This window comes from Haemaphysalis longicornis, unplaced genomic scaffold (assembly GCF_048455015.1).
Source record: "Haemaphysalis longicornis isolate Haplotype H1 unplaced genomic scaffold, Haemaphysalis longicornis Haplotype H1 scaffold_5, whole genome shotgun sequence".
In the NCBI taxonomy this organism is placed as follows: Eukaryota; Metazoa; Arthropoda; class Arachnida; order Ixodida; family Ixodidae; genus Haemaphysalis; species Haemaphysalis longicornis.
The window spans coordinates 156,887,155-156,901,485 of NW_027526385.1; the positions used below are offsets into that span (position 1 = coordinate 156,887,155).

At 52.9% G+C, this 14,331-nt stretch overlaps 1 protein-coding gene across 1 annotated transcript in view; it reads left to right on the top strand.

Annotated features, from left to right (window-relative positions):
- Positions 1 to 279: 279 nt before the first annotated feature.
- LOC144138786 (uncharacterized) overlaps positions 280 to 14,331 on the top strand; it is a 60,195-nt gene continuing 46,143 nt past the window's right edge. The window contains exons 1-4 of the mRNA XM_077671252.1: positions 280 to 640; positions 7,947 to 8,096; positions 9,576 to 10,076; positions 13,470 to 13,683. Of these exons, the coding sequence (XP_077527378.1) occupies positions 362 to 640; positions 7,947 to 8,096; positions 9,576 to 10,076; positions 13,470 to 13,683 (1,144 nt within the window). The 5' untranslated portion in view covers positions 280 to 361. The remainder of the gene's footprint in view (positions 641 to 7,946; positions 8,097 to 9,575; positions 10,077 to 13,469; positions 13,684 to 14,331) is intronic.

Here is a 14,331-nt window from a genome sequence, read left to right on the forward strand (position 1 = left end):
TTGATCCGCTGCCAGGTCGCCGCCTCGCCAACAGCTTCCCGCCATGGAAGAGGAGAGTGCCCGAGCCAGAGACGAAGGTATTTGGTAACCATATCACAGCCTTACTTTTGTCTGACCACACCAAGTGACTGCCCTCCATGCCACCCAATGTTTTGCCGGCCACGTTATGATTACGGATAATTGTCAGCAGCCGGCACCATCGCGCTGCGTACTCCTTTGAATAATGCGTGAACTAATTTCGCGCTTTGGTGGTATTCCTTTCAGTTAAAGATATTCGCAGTATGCGTGCAGCCGTCATCCCGAAGCGATGGTTTTGTATTGACGGAGCGAATGTGCTGCTGACCAAGTGTTTCCTGCTGATATGGAAACGGCATGTAACAGGTCGAAAAAGGCGATTGTTACAAGCAAACGTGTATATTGTGTTGCTTTGAAACCCTCGGTCAAATGCAAAAATACAGATCGTCACTTATTCTCCCCGCTGCGTGGTGTGCGCGCAGGAGCCGTACCAGCGGCCGAAGCCCCAGAAGCGCAGCCCCCCGCTGCGCCAGGGGAGGAGCCGGAAGAGGACGACACCGGCCACTCGCACCTTTACGTCCTCTCGCCTCTCTACCTGCTGCCACTCTTCTTCATCCCTCCACCGGTGAGTGCGCTTGTGTAGTGCAGATTGTGGGACGGTTAGGTAGGCCTAACGGTATTGGGAGACTTTATTGGTCATCCAGGATGATGCATAGAGGTAGGGGAGCCCTAGCATGCCGCCGCAATAGCTAGGGCCCGGAAGGTGGTCACGTCTTGGTTCGACTACTTCGGAACGCGCAAGATGCGCTCCCGGAGATGAGGTGAAGGAAGTGGGTATCGGTTTGCAGGGAATTTTCGGAGGGAATGGTGTTGAGTGCAGGCTGGACTGGTGGGTGCAGTGAAGGTTTTTTATTTCGCGCGCGCGCGTTTGTGCGTGTTCGTTCGCGTGGTGCGTGCACGTGGTGCGTGCATGCGTGTGCGCGTGCGTGTGTGTGTGCGCGCATGTATCTATGCGCGTGGGTGTGTGTGCGCGTGTGTGCGTGCTTGCGAGTGTATGTGCGTGTGTGGGGGTGAGCGTGCGTGTGTTAGCGCCTATTTGTGTCTGTGGGTGTGCCTGTGTGTGTGCATGCGTATGTACGCGCGCGCGTGTGTGTGTGTGTGTGCGTGTGGGGGGGTGGCAGTGGCTGTGTGTGTGCGTGTGCGTGCGTGTAAATATGTGTGCGCCTGTGCGTGCTTGCGAGTGTATGTGCGCGTGTGTGTGCATGCGTGTGTTAGCGCGTATTTTTATCTGTGGGTATGCCTGTGCATGGGTGTGTGTGTGCGTGCGTGCGTGAGCGAGCGTATATGTGCGTTTGGGCTTGCGTGCGTGTGTGTACGTATGTGTGTGTGCGTGTGTGTGTGCCTGCGCGTATATGTGTGTGCGTGTGTGTGCGTGCGTGCGGGTACGTATGCCTGTGTGTGTCCGCGTGTGTGTGCCTGTGCGTGGGTGTGCGTGGGCGTGTGTGTGCGTTTGTGTGTGCGTGCGTGTACGTCTGCGTGTGCGTGTGCGTGTGTGTGTGTGCGTGTGTGTGTGTTCGTCTGTGCGCGTGCGTGCGCGTGTATGTGGGTGCGTGCATGCGCGTATGTGTGTGCGTGCGTTCGCGTTAATGTGTGCGTGCATGAGAGCGCGTTAAGTTTGTGCGAGCATGCGCGTATATATGTGTGGGCGTGTGTGTGCATATATGTGTGTATGCGTGCGTGTGCGTTTGTGTGTGTGCGTGCGTGCGCAGGTATGAGTGTGCGCGCGTGCATGCGCGCATGTGTTTGTGTGGGTGGGTGGGTGTGTGTGCGTGCGTGCGTGCGCGCATATGTGTGCTTGTGCGTGTGTGTGTGCGTGTGCGCGTTTGTGTGTGGGGGGTGTGTATCTGTTTGTGCCTGTGCGCGTGCGCAGCGTGTATGTATGTGTGCGTGTGTACGTGTGTCCGTGTGCTGTGTGTCTGTGCGTGCGTGTGCCTTGTGTGTGTGCGTATACGTGTGGGTGTGCGCGTGCGTGTGTGTGCGTGTGTGCCTACGTGTGCGTGCGTGCGCGTGTATGTGCGTGCGTGAGCGTCAATGTGTGTGTGTGGGAGCGCGTGTGAGTGTGTGCGAGCATGCGAGTATATGTGTGTGCGTGTCTACGCGTATATGTTTGCACGTGCGTGCTTGCGCGTATGTGTGTGCTTGTGTGCGCGCGCGCGTGTATACTTGTGTGCTTATGCCTGTGTGTGCGGGCGCGTGTACGTGTGCGTGTGTGTGTGCGCGCGCGAGTGTGCGTGTGCGTGTGTGTACGTGTGTGTGTATGTGCATGTGCTTGTGGGTGAGCGTATGCGTGCGTGCGTTCGTGTACGTGTATATGCATGTGGGTGTGTGTGTTTGCGTTGCGTGTGTGTGCGCGTGTGTGTGTGCATCTGTGTGTAGGTGTCCTTGTGCGTGCGTGTGCGCGCGTATGTGCTCGTCTGTGCGTGTGCGTGTGTGCGCATGCGTGCGTGCGCGTGTATGTGTGCGTGTGTACGCGTATGTGTGCGTGTGTGCGAGCGTCTGCGTGTGCGTGTGTGGTACTGTGCGCGCGAGTGTGTGTGTGGGTGGGTGGGTGGGTATGTGTGTGTGTGCTTGCGTGCGCGTATATGTGTTTGCGTGTGTGCATGCGCGCGCGGGTATGTGTTGTGCGTGTGTATTTTTGTATGCGTGTACGTCTGCGTGTGTGAGTATGCGTGTGCGTGTATGAGCGTGTGGCTGTGTGTGTGCTCGTGTGCGTGTGTAGGTCTGCGTGTGCGTGCGCCTGTGTGTCTGCGTGCGTGTATGTGTGCGTGTGGGAGTATGCGTGTCCATGTGCGTGTGTGGGTACGGGTACGTGTGTCGTGCTTGCGCGTGTGTGTGCGTATGTGCGTGCGTGCGTGTGTTAGCACGTATTTGTGTCTGTAGATGTGCGTGTGCGTGTGTACGTGCGTGCGTGAGCGTATATGTGTGTGGGTGTGGGTGTGTGTGTGTGCTTGCGAGCGTGCGTGCGCGTATGTGTGTGTGCGTGCGCGCCTATGTGTGCGTGCGTGTGTCGCGTACGACTGTGTGTGTGCGTGTGCGTCCGTGCGTGTGTGTGCGTGTGTGTGCCTGTGTGTGTGTGCGCGTATGTTTGCGTGTATGCCTACTTGCGCGTGGAGGTCCGTGTGTGTGTGCGTGCGTGTTAGAGCGTATTTGTGCGTGTGCCTGTGCGTGTGTGTGTGTACGTGCAGGCGTGCGCGTATATTTGTGTGCGTGTGTGTTAGTGCCTATGCGTGTGTCTGTGTGCGTGCACACGCGTGTATGTGTTTGTGTGTACTTGTGCGACTGTATGTGTGTGCGTGAGTGTGCGTGTGTGCGTATGCGTATGTGTGTATGTGCGTGCGTGTTTGTGCGCGTGTACGTCTGCGTGTCCGTGCACGTGTATGTGCGTGCGTGCATGTGCGTATATCTGTGTCCGTGCGGGCGCACCAATGTGTGCGTGCGTGGGAGCGCGTGTAAGTGTGTGCGAGCATGCACGTATATGTGTGCGTGCGTGTGTGCGTCTGCGCGTGCGTGCGCGAGTATGTGCGTGCGTACGCGTATATATGTGTGCGTGCGTGCGTGCGCGCGTGTGCTTGTGTGTATGTGCGTGCGCGTGCGCGTATGTGTTTGCGTGTGGGCTTGTGTGCGTGTACGTGTGCGTGTTTGTGTGCGCGCGCGTGGGTGCGTGCGTGTGTGTGTATGTGTTGGTGTGTGTGCATGTGTGTGGAGCATGTTCCTGTGTGTCTGCATGCGTCTGCGTGTACGAGTGCGTGTGCGTGCGTGTCTGTGTTTGTGCACGTGTGCGTGTGTGCGTGTCTGTGTGTGTGCATGTACATGTGCGTGAGCATGTGCTGGTGCGTGTGCGTTGCGTGTGGGTGCCTGTGCGTGTGTGTGTGCGTGGGCGTGTGTGTGCGTTTGTGTGTGCGTGCGTATACGTCTGCGTGTGCACGTGTGTGTGCGTGTGCGTGTGTGTGTTCGTCTGTGCGCGTGCGTGCGCGTGTATGTGGGTGCGTGCATGCGCGTATGTGTGTGCGTGCGTTCGCGTTAATGTGTGCGTGCATGAGAGCGCGTTAAGTTTTTGCGAGCATGCGCGTATATATGTGTGGGCGTGTGTGTGCATATATGTGTGTATGCGTGCGTGTGCGTTTGTGTGTGTGCGTGCGTGCGCAGGTATGAGTGTGCGCGCGTGCGTGCGCGCATGTGTGTGTGGGTGGGTGGGTGTGTGTGCGTGCGTGCGTGCGCGCATATGTGTGCTTGTGCGTGTGTGTGTGCGTGTGCGCGTTTGTGTGTGGGGGTGTGTATCTGTTTGTGCCTGTGTGCGTGCGCAGCGTGTATGTATGTGTGCGTGTGTACGTGTGTCCGTGTGCTGTGTGTCTGTGCGTGCGTGTGCCTTGTGTGTGTGCGTATACGTGTGGGTGTGCGCGTGCGTGTGTGCCTACGTGTGCGTGTGTGCGCGTGTATGTGCGTGCGTGAGCGTCAATGTGTGTGTGCGTGGGAGCGCGTGTGAGTGTGTGCGAGCATGCGCGTATATGTGTGCGCGTGTCTACGCGTATATGTTTGCTCGTGCGTGCTTGCGCGTATGTGTGTGCTTGTGTGCGCGCGCGCGTGTATGCTTGTGTGCTTATGCCTGTGTGTGCGTGCGCGTGTACGTGTGCGTGTGTGTGCGCGCGCGCGAGTGCGCGTGTGCGTGTGTGTACGTGTGTGTGTATGTGCATGTGCTTGTGGGTGAGCGTGTGCGTGCGTGCGTTCGCGTACGTGTATCTGCATGTGGGTGTGTGTGCGCGTGTGTGTGTGCATCTGTGTGTAGGTGTCCTTGTGCGTGCGTGCGCGCGCGTATGTGCTCGTCTGTGCGTGTGCGTGTGTGCGCATGCGTGCGTGCGCGTGTATGTGTGCGTGTGTACGCATATGTGTGCGTGTGTGCGAGCCTCTGCGTGTGCGTGTGTGGTAGTGTGCGCGCGAGTGTGTGTGTGGGCGGGTGGGTGGGTATGTGTTGTGCGTGTGTATTTTTGTATGCGTGTACGTCTGCGTGTGTGAGTATGCGTGTGCGTGTATGAGCGTGTGGCTGTGTGTGTGCTCGTGTGCGTGTGTAGGTCTGCGTGTGCGTGCGCCTGTGTGTCTGCGTGCGTGTATGTGTGCGTGTGGGAGTATGCGTGTCCATGTGCGTGTGTGGGTACGGGTACGTGTGTCGTGCTTGCGCGTGTGTGTGCATATGTGCGTGTGTGCGTGTGTTAGCACGTATTTGTGTCTGTAGATGTGCGTGTGCGTGTGTACGTGCGTGCGTGAGCGTATATGTGTGTGGGTGTGGGTGTGTGTGTGTGCTTGCGAGCGTGCGTGCGCGTATGTGTGTGTGTGTGCGTGCGCGTCTATGTGTGCGTGCGTGTGTCGCGTACGTCTGTGTGTGCGTGTGCGTCCGTGCGTGTGCCTGTGTGTGCGTGTGTGTGCCTGTGTGTGTGTGTGTGTGCGTATGTTTGCGTGTATGCCTACTTGCGCGTGGAGGTGCGTGTGTGTGTGCGTGCGTGTGTTAGAGCGTATTTGTGCGTGTGCCTGTGCGTGTGTGTGTGTACGTGCAGGCGTGCGCGTATATTTGTGTGCGTGTGTGTTAGTGCCTATGCGTGTGTCTGTGTGCGTGCGCACGCGTGTATGTGTTTGTGTGTACTTGTGCGACTGTATGTGTGTGCGTGAGTGTGCGTGTGTGCGTATGCGTATGTGTGTATGTGCGTGCGTGTTTGTGCGCGTGTACGTCTGCGTGTCCGTGCACGTGTATGTGCGTGCGTGCATGTGCGTATATCTGTGTCCGTGCGTGCGCACCAATGTGTGCGTGCGTGGGAGCGCGTGTAAGTGTGTGCGAGCGTGCACGTATATGTGTGTGTGCGTGTGTGCGTCTGCGCGTGCGTGCGCGAGTATGTGCGTGCGTACGCGTATATATGTGTGCGTGCGTGCGCGCGTGTGCTTGTGTGTATGTGCGTGCGCGTGCGCGTATGTGTTTGCGTGTGGGCTTGTGTGCGTGTACGTGTGCGTGTTTGTGTGCGCGCGCGTGTGTGCGTGCGTGTGTGTGTATGTGTTGGTGTGTGTGCATGTGTGTGGAGCATGTTCCTGTGTGTCTGCATGCGTCTGCGTGTACGAGTGCGTGTGTGTGCGTGTCTGTGTTTGTGCACGTGTGCGTGTGTGCGTGTCTGTGTGTGTGCATGTACATGTGCGTGAGCATGTGCTGGTGCGTGTGCGTTGCGTGTGTGTGTGCCTGTGTGTGTGCGTGCGCGTGTGGTGCGTTTGTACGTGTGCGTGTGCGTGCGTGCGCGCGTATGTGTGCGTGTGTGCGCGTGTGAACTTGCGTGCGTGCGCGTATGTGTGCGTGCGTGCGTCCGCGTGTGTGTGTGTGTGTGTGTGTGTGTGTGGGTAGGTATGTATGTGTGTAACCCGTCGCGGTGGCTCAGTGGCTAAGGCGTTCTGCTGCTGAGAACGAGGACGCGGGTTCGATTCCCGGCCGTGGCGGCAGCTTCTCTGATGGGGTCGAAAAGCAAAAACGCCCGTGTGTACAAGATTCGGCGCACGTTAAAGATCCCCAGGTGGTGAAAATTAATCCGGAGCCCTGCAGCACGGCGCGCCTCATCGCCTGCGTTGCGTCGGTGCGTTAAACCCTACAATCAATCAATGTGTCTGTGTGTGTGTGTGTGTGCTTGCGTGCCCGTATATGTGTGTGCGTGCGTGTGCGTGTGTGTTCGTGTGCCTGTGTGTTTGGGTGCGTGTGCGTATGTGTGTGCGCGCGTGTGCGTGTGCTTGTAGGATGGCGTGTGCGTGTGTGTGTGCGCGTGTGCGTGTACGTATGGGTGTGTGAGTATGCGTGTGCGTGCGAGTGTGCGTGTAGATGTGTGTGTGCGTGCGCGCGCGTGCCTGTGTGTGTGTGTGTGTGTGCCTGTGTGTGTGCGTGTGTGTGTGTGTCTGTGCGTGTGCGTGTGTGTGTTCGTGTGCGTGTGCATGTGTGAAGTTCAGTTCAGTTCAGTTCAGTTGAGCACCCAGCGCGACACACTCACACTGTGTTTCTGGTATGCGTAGCGTGTGTGCTCGCTCCATCCAACGAGCTTGCTGTCTGCTGGTCGGTATTGGCAACGGAGGGGGTAGGGTAGTATCCCTGTTTTGTCGGGAAAGGTTGGCTTGCCTGCAGGGCCGTAGTAGAAATCGCGGCTCGGTAAATCAGTTCGCGAGCACTCTGTGGGCACCATATTGTTCCCGACGGTTCAGACGTCTGCCACTGTGCAACGAGGAAGAGAATAGCGGTATCTCTTCACGTTCCTCGTAAGGGTTAGGGACAAGGAACCGGATGAAAACCCGTGATCCATTTCTTGATAGGGACCATGATACCCTGTTTTCATCCGCGCATCTCCGTTAGTCAGACTGGAATCGCCTCCAGGAGGAGGTTACGACAGTGGCTGCGCCAATGTACGCAAGCACGTGCGCCAGCATGCCATTTTCCTGAATAAAATCTTCCTGATGAAAGTACGCATACAGTTCCGGCTTAAGCTAAATCAGTGGGAAACTTGTGCAAGGCATAACTTAGCAGTGTTCAATGCTTGTGGACACCAGCCGGGCGATGAGCCAAATGGAGCGTCTGGAGAAGGGGGACTTGTGCCTACGAACACATTTCTCCGCTAGTGCCAGGAATACATCGTAATCGCTGCTATGATGGACAGTCATGAATAATCGCACCTACGTTATGCTTTCTTAGCCAGGTAAAGAGCGTCGTTGGAGACTAAATTATGTACTCGTTGTTGCTACGCAAACCTTATCAGTCACGGAGAAGTTGACAATCTGCGCCACGATATCTCACACTTTACGCGCGAAATGCCATCTTCAATGCGTGTTTCCGAACGCTGGGCAGACTGTTGTGCTTTCGCGCACAGCACGGCTCCTGCCTGTACTGCGTGCTGCTGCCCATCCTGCTGTTGGCATTCCCTTTGATGCCCAAACCAGCCACGGCTCTCGTCCATCTCATCACTGTGCCTCTGCTCGGCCTCATGGCGTCCGAGGAGCTCGCCGAGGAGTATCTCTCGGTGCGTATACGCTGACCTTTCTCACGAATTTACGCGCTGATGTCAAGATTTAAACCAGGCGTGCTTGAAGGCTTAGCGGATGGACTGAATGGACGGACGGACGGACGATAGATGAATGGATTTATAAAAATAATAAATACATGTATGCAGGGAGGAATGGATGGTCAGTTCTTTTCAATGGTCCAGGAACAAATAAATCAAGGCTCGTTTTGGGCCGAGTGTCGCTGAGTATCATAGTGTCTTATGATTTGAAGTACACTTAGACAGTTTCCGCCAACTGGCTGCAGAAACACGAAACAGTACAAATTGAGTAATGGCCCGATGGATGGCGGACGAATGTCGGCGTAATTGAATGGATCAATGGACGAAATCATGTATGGATGAATTGACAAATGCGAACAAATGAAGCGAAAATGGACAAATGGGTTGATGGACAAACGGAGGAATGGACGGATGGATGGATCAATTGGTGGATGAATGGGCAGACGAATGGATGGATGGATTGATGACCGGACAAATGGTCGGTTCGCTGGTTGGATGGACATATAAACAAACAGATAAAGGACGGGTGGACGAACGGATGGATTGGTGACTAATGGACGGGTAGATCGATGAATGGGCGTATGGATGGATGGAATAATGGTATTTCATGTATGAATACTCGGCAAATTGCTGCGACAGACTGACAAATTTGTGCCGTTACAATGTGTGGAATGCCGTTTCAGCACTCCTCAGAGTGGTTTAATAACAGTATAGAAACAACTGGGCTGAGCGCCCGTACTTGGATTCCGTGCTGTGAGGCCTATCGTTCTCTTCCGCAGCTACCTAACCAAGTAGCTTAGTTTATGCGAACGATCGCTTATGTGGAATGGTTGTACCTGTCCTAGAGCAAAGAATTATTTGTTTGAAATAACGAGTTATCACATTATCTCCGATACCGGTTGCACAGACGCTCTTCAAATGCTGCATTGTGCTTATGCTAGCTCTGCGTCTTGTACAAGGGGCTCTGGAGATAAAAGAGCCGTCAAGCGCAACAATAACACCTACGTTCCATGACTAATTGGGCAAAATCGTGAACAGCTTGACAAAGCTCTCTTCCGCACCAATTTTTCAAGGTAAACGTTTTAGAGCGCAAAATATTGCCCCTTGAAACGGTTCTACCTGGGCCGCATACTAGGTTCTTGAAAGAACACCATTTGTCCAAAACCGTCGAGCGCAGTAGTTATTAGTGTATCATTTATGCTGTTTTCTGCTCAGTATGCCGCGCTTCGTACCTCCTAGAAAAACAGGCGTCCATCAAACAGGGGCAATGTAGTAAGCTGAAGATCGCGAGGTGTGACCTACGAAAGCTGAAATCTGCTGTTTCGGCGTAGTTTTTCAGTAGACGTGCCCCATAACCAGTTTTAGATAAACTCTGTGGAACACCACTGAACCATATCACGCCATTTGCGCCCTCACTAGCGTTGGTTCTGGGGGCAGGTCGAAGCTCTGACCGCCGCCTTGTCGCTCTTCGTCGTCGTGCTGCTGGACAACCAGAGCGAGATTGTTGCCAGCTTGGCGGTCCGGACATGCCAGCGCTTCGGCCTGCAGCGTGGGTCCCTCTTCCTAAGCGTGTGCCTGTACGCCTTCGTCAGCGCCCTGGTCCTCCCTCTTCCGGTGGTCTCGGTGCCTCTGCTCTACTTCGTGGACCGAGTGCTGTCTACCATCCACAAGGAAGACATGGACCGGCGGCCTCTCCAGGCGATCCCGCGCGGTTCAACGCTTCAGATGTCAGCTTCGCACTCCCAACACAACACGACATCCCAGCCCTCGAGGCTCCAGCTGGAAAAGCAGCCGCTCTTCGACAGGCTTGCAGTGGTCATGCGCTCCTTGAAGAAGCCCGACCGAGGGCGCCCCCTCAACAAGCTTCCAGGCCTGAGAACGGGCAGCGCAGTTCGCTCCACTGTTTCGGTGACCACAGCACCACCAGGCAACGAAAAGGTGGGTGATCATAAGTTCCGGTAGGGCTTACTAAAAGACTTCGTGTACATACCTCCCCTCTAGGAGCAGAGTTGTGCGTCCGTTCGCTATGATGAGTCTCCAATTCGTGCGGGAAAGCTACTCGTCGCGCATGTAGGAGCAGTCTCTCGAGTGCCAGCGAAGGACGGGGTCGGAGCGTGCGCGTGTGTCTGCGGCGGCCGCATTGTTGAGCTAGCCGTGGCCACTCTCCTGCATATATTGAGAAAAAGCCACCGTGCACAGGGTTGCAAGCAGGGTTTGCTGCTACGGACAAGCCGCGCGGCTTTTCCTTGAAATCATCCGCGTAGCAGTTGCTCCCGTAGGCAGCATATGCCGAAACGCTATGTTATACTGCGATATTGATTTCTACATTCTAGGCTGGGTTTTGTATTGCGTTTCAGTATTCTAGCATGCTTTACTAACTTAAAATGGAGTCCCACTGTCTTGGAGCAGGACGGCATCCAAATGGTCATACAGCGCAAAAATATTTGTTTGGTACAGTTTGGTATTGTACAAACAAGCTTTTGTCTCTGTGCTCTAACCCGCGCACACGCATGCACACACACACGCACATCTGTGTATGTGTGTGTTTATAATGGCAAGTTGTAGTGCTAGCTCAAAGCCATTGCTTGGCCCGCTACTTTTAGTAGGCCACCGTCAAACCTAATAGATTCTTTTTCGCATTGGTAATTATCGAAGCTTGGGTATAAATATCTTGGAGTTCACTGAGCTTTCTGTGAAATCTCAATATTAAGTGCTATTATTAAATCTCAATATAAAATCTCAATATTAAGTGCTCAATATTAAGTGCTCAATCTCAAATTAAGTGCTCAATCTCAATATTAAGTGCTCCGCGATCTCGCACGCAAGAACTAGGCGTACAGTGTGGGGAAATAGGGTGTAACAGGTACGAATAATGCTCCACACGAAAGCTGCCTTAAAGGAGCCATGAAGACAAAACACAAGTTTGGTTCATTCAAAAGATTGCCTCGTTTAGAATCATACTGACACCCCTATTAACGTAAACTTCTCTCAAATAAGCTATATAATTAGGAAAAAAGGGAATGGCCATGCGACCCACTATCTCATTTCCCGCAACCAAACCTATGATGTTATACCAGACTGCTCTGCGATAGGCGGAGGCCGCCAAAAGCAAACGCGAATTAGGCAGAGCTTATAAGCTTTCCGAACAAGCTATTTGCGCCTAAATGTAATGCCTATCCATTTTACAGCAGTAAAAATGGTACGGTAAACAGCAAAAGTTACGAAAATACACGTAGACATAGAAGTACCGATGCGCACTGCTGTTGGTACTGGGCTCACTATGCTTGTTTTAGCTGCACAGCAGTCCGCCGCTTTGGAGTTGTCTTATACGACGCTGGCCGATTGGCGTAAGCGACGTTGCCTTACGTGACCTCGTTGGTCAAGCATACCCCCTGTTTCACGAAGCGATTACTTTCTACCGTAACAAGAAAAAAACCAGGTGTAGATACGGTCAAAAACAAAACAACGGCGGCGTGCTGAGCATGCTAGCGCCATCTGGGAGGTTTGACGGCAGGTAAGGCTGCAGAGCTGAATGGCGCAGTGGAAGTTGTTTTGTATAGGCGCTGTTATGACTTCATTGCAGACGTCACCAAATCACACGATTTCGCGGGATAATCAAAATTTTAACCTAAATTGATTAATATCTCACTGAATACGGCATCATTTGCTGCCGCACAAGCTCTGGGGACACTATAAAACACGAAATATTTCGAATATAACAAACTTGTATTTTCTCTTCGTGGCTCCTTTAACCTAGAATAAAATTCAAGCTTAAGCGGTCATAAATGCATTGTCAATCACTCAATTTATTATTCAATCCTCGAACAGTATGGAACCTTGTAACGTTTTGTGCGAGCAAGCCTTCATTTGAGATGTAGCCTGGCGAAATAACTAGCGAAGCGGGAGGGGTAACTCGAAAACATTTTCCTTACCGAAGCCCTTAACTCCGCACCTATTACAAATGTTAATTTTGTAAGGCAGTAATAAACACGTTACAATTGAACTATCATTCCATTCTCGGCAGAGTTAACTCTCCAAAACGAAAGGAACTGCTGCCGTATTATATAAGGTTAAATCGTGTGAAAAACGACCATGTTTCGTTTGCGCGGTACGGTGAGAAGATGAATACACGCCTAAAAAAAGCTCGAAGCTTGTACGATATCTTGGCTTGTAGAAACACATTTCTTTGGGCAAACCTATTTGGGAAAGAAATGTGTAAAAAGTTCGGCACTGTTACTGAAAGCGCAATGGTGCGCCGTCCCGCTACTGTTCGTCTCCTATAATGCCTTCTAGCCAGCAAGAGTGCGAGCCGCCGTATTAGAAATTAATAAAACGTCGACCGATCGATCGGTCAATAAATAATTTATTAACTCAATTCAATCCTTCTAGGCGGCTTGTATTGTGGAGGGGTAAATTCTGCTTTGTTCATAGGTCTCTCTGCAGAAAGATTCCGTTGTGAAGGCAAAGTGAAGGGGCACTAACACGGCGCTATCGTCTTCGGCCAGAAGTCGCAGTAGAGCAAAAACTTCAAATCAGGTGCATGCAGGGCCCTATCATTGCCTCTGCGTGCTTACAAACCATAATTAAGCAAAACAAGGCAACTAAATAACGCTAGGTACCACGCTGGCTACGACATTACCATGCCAAAGATCCAACGTGCTCTAATTTCAAAGCCTGGGGATGCGAATGAAGAGAAAATTGACAGTTCCAGTAGCGAACAATATCAACTTTATTCAGCAATAAATGCCCAGGAGCGTTGTGCGAGGCAGCTTACTGAAATAGCATGAACTTAAACTGAGGTTTGCCTACATCAACGGTGAGAGGGTCATGCAGGATAGGCATGCTTAAAATCGCCCCTTAATGTCGCCTATAATGAAAGCCAGAAGCGCCATCTTAGGTATTGTCAAGTGTTATTGAGAGCACACTCGCTATCTCCTCCGCCGTTAGCTAGTGTATAGTCCGCTCCTTGGTCTGCGCCTGTCGACCGTAGGATATCGACTGTGCGGGGCTGTGACATCGGTTCTCGGTTGTCCAGCCTTTTGCGCCGTCGCCACGACGTCGTTGCCAGAAACCTTCTTAGAGGTGGAAAAAATCGTCTGACTCCCATCACATTTCTCCCAATGTGCGGAATATTTGCGGGACGTTTCGTACGATCGTTTTTCGCCGTGTTGGGAGGGTTATTTATTTGCTGGGGAACTCCCAGAGGGTTCAGATGCGCGAGCGACGACTGCGGCCAGCTTCAGCGCAGGAGCAGATGAAGGTTTGACTGGGAGAGTAGTTATGATGTCGGTGATAATGATGATGACGAAATGATGCACTTCGCAATTGCAGGAGGAGCTGAAAACGGTGACCCTGAAGACCGATCACTATCACTCACCCCACGAGCACCGCCTTGAACCAGGAGTCGGTGGGCCAAACAACGCTACCTTTGCGCAGACTGGAGCCTCCCTCGACACCACTCCCAAAGACCAAGGCACTACCAACGAAAGTCCGCAGTCGCCTCGAGATTCACCGTCCGTACCACCTGCTCCTGAAGATAACGAAGGTACGTTGCTAAGGGGGCAAAAGAGGGGGACACCACGAAGCTGGGCGACCATATTCGCGGCTTTGAAATTCTTTAAACAAAATGGCGAAATATAAGCGAGTTCTTTTTGATGCGTTCCAGTGGTTGACGAACCCAACTCACGGCCCTTTGTTCTCGGCACCTGTACAGCTCCTGACTATGGTGGCGGTCAAACCAGCCTTATAGCAGGGGGTGCTAAGAACGTGTTGAGTACGGATACGCAGTCTCGTTGACTTGAACTTGATATCGTTCAATGCGCGAACTCTGCCCAGCGAGGGATGCTGAGCTGTACTATTAGAGAAGCTCTCACATTGAGTGGGATATGATAGGGATAAGACAGGTTAGAACTGCGGGATAAGGCTTCGTAAAGTTGAGTACGTGACACATTCTGTGCGACCGAGAACCTCAAGAAAAGAAAGAGCATGAGGTAGGATTCTTGATCCACAGACATAACTGGGAACGTGAAGGAATGTGAGGGTAAACGAAATAGTACGAGTCGTCATGATCAAGATCAAAAAGATATACAAGCTATCGTTCAAGTCTATTCACCAGCAGCTAGATACAATTGTGAGGCTGTAGACCGTTTCTACGAGGACGTCGAATCAATAACGAATAAGAGAACAACGCAGT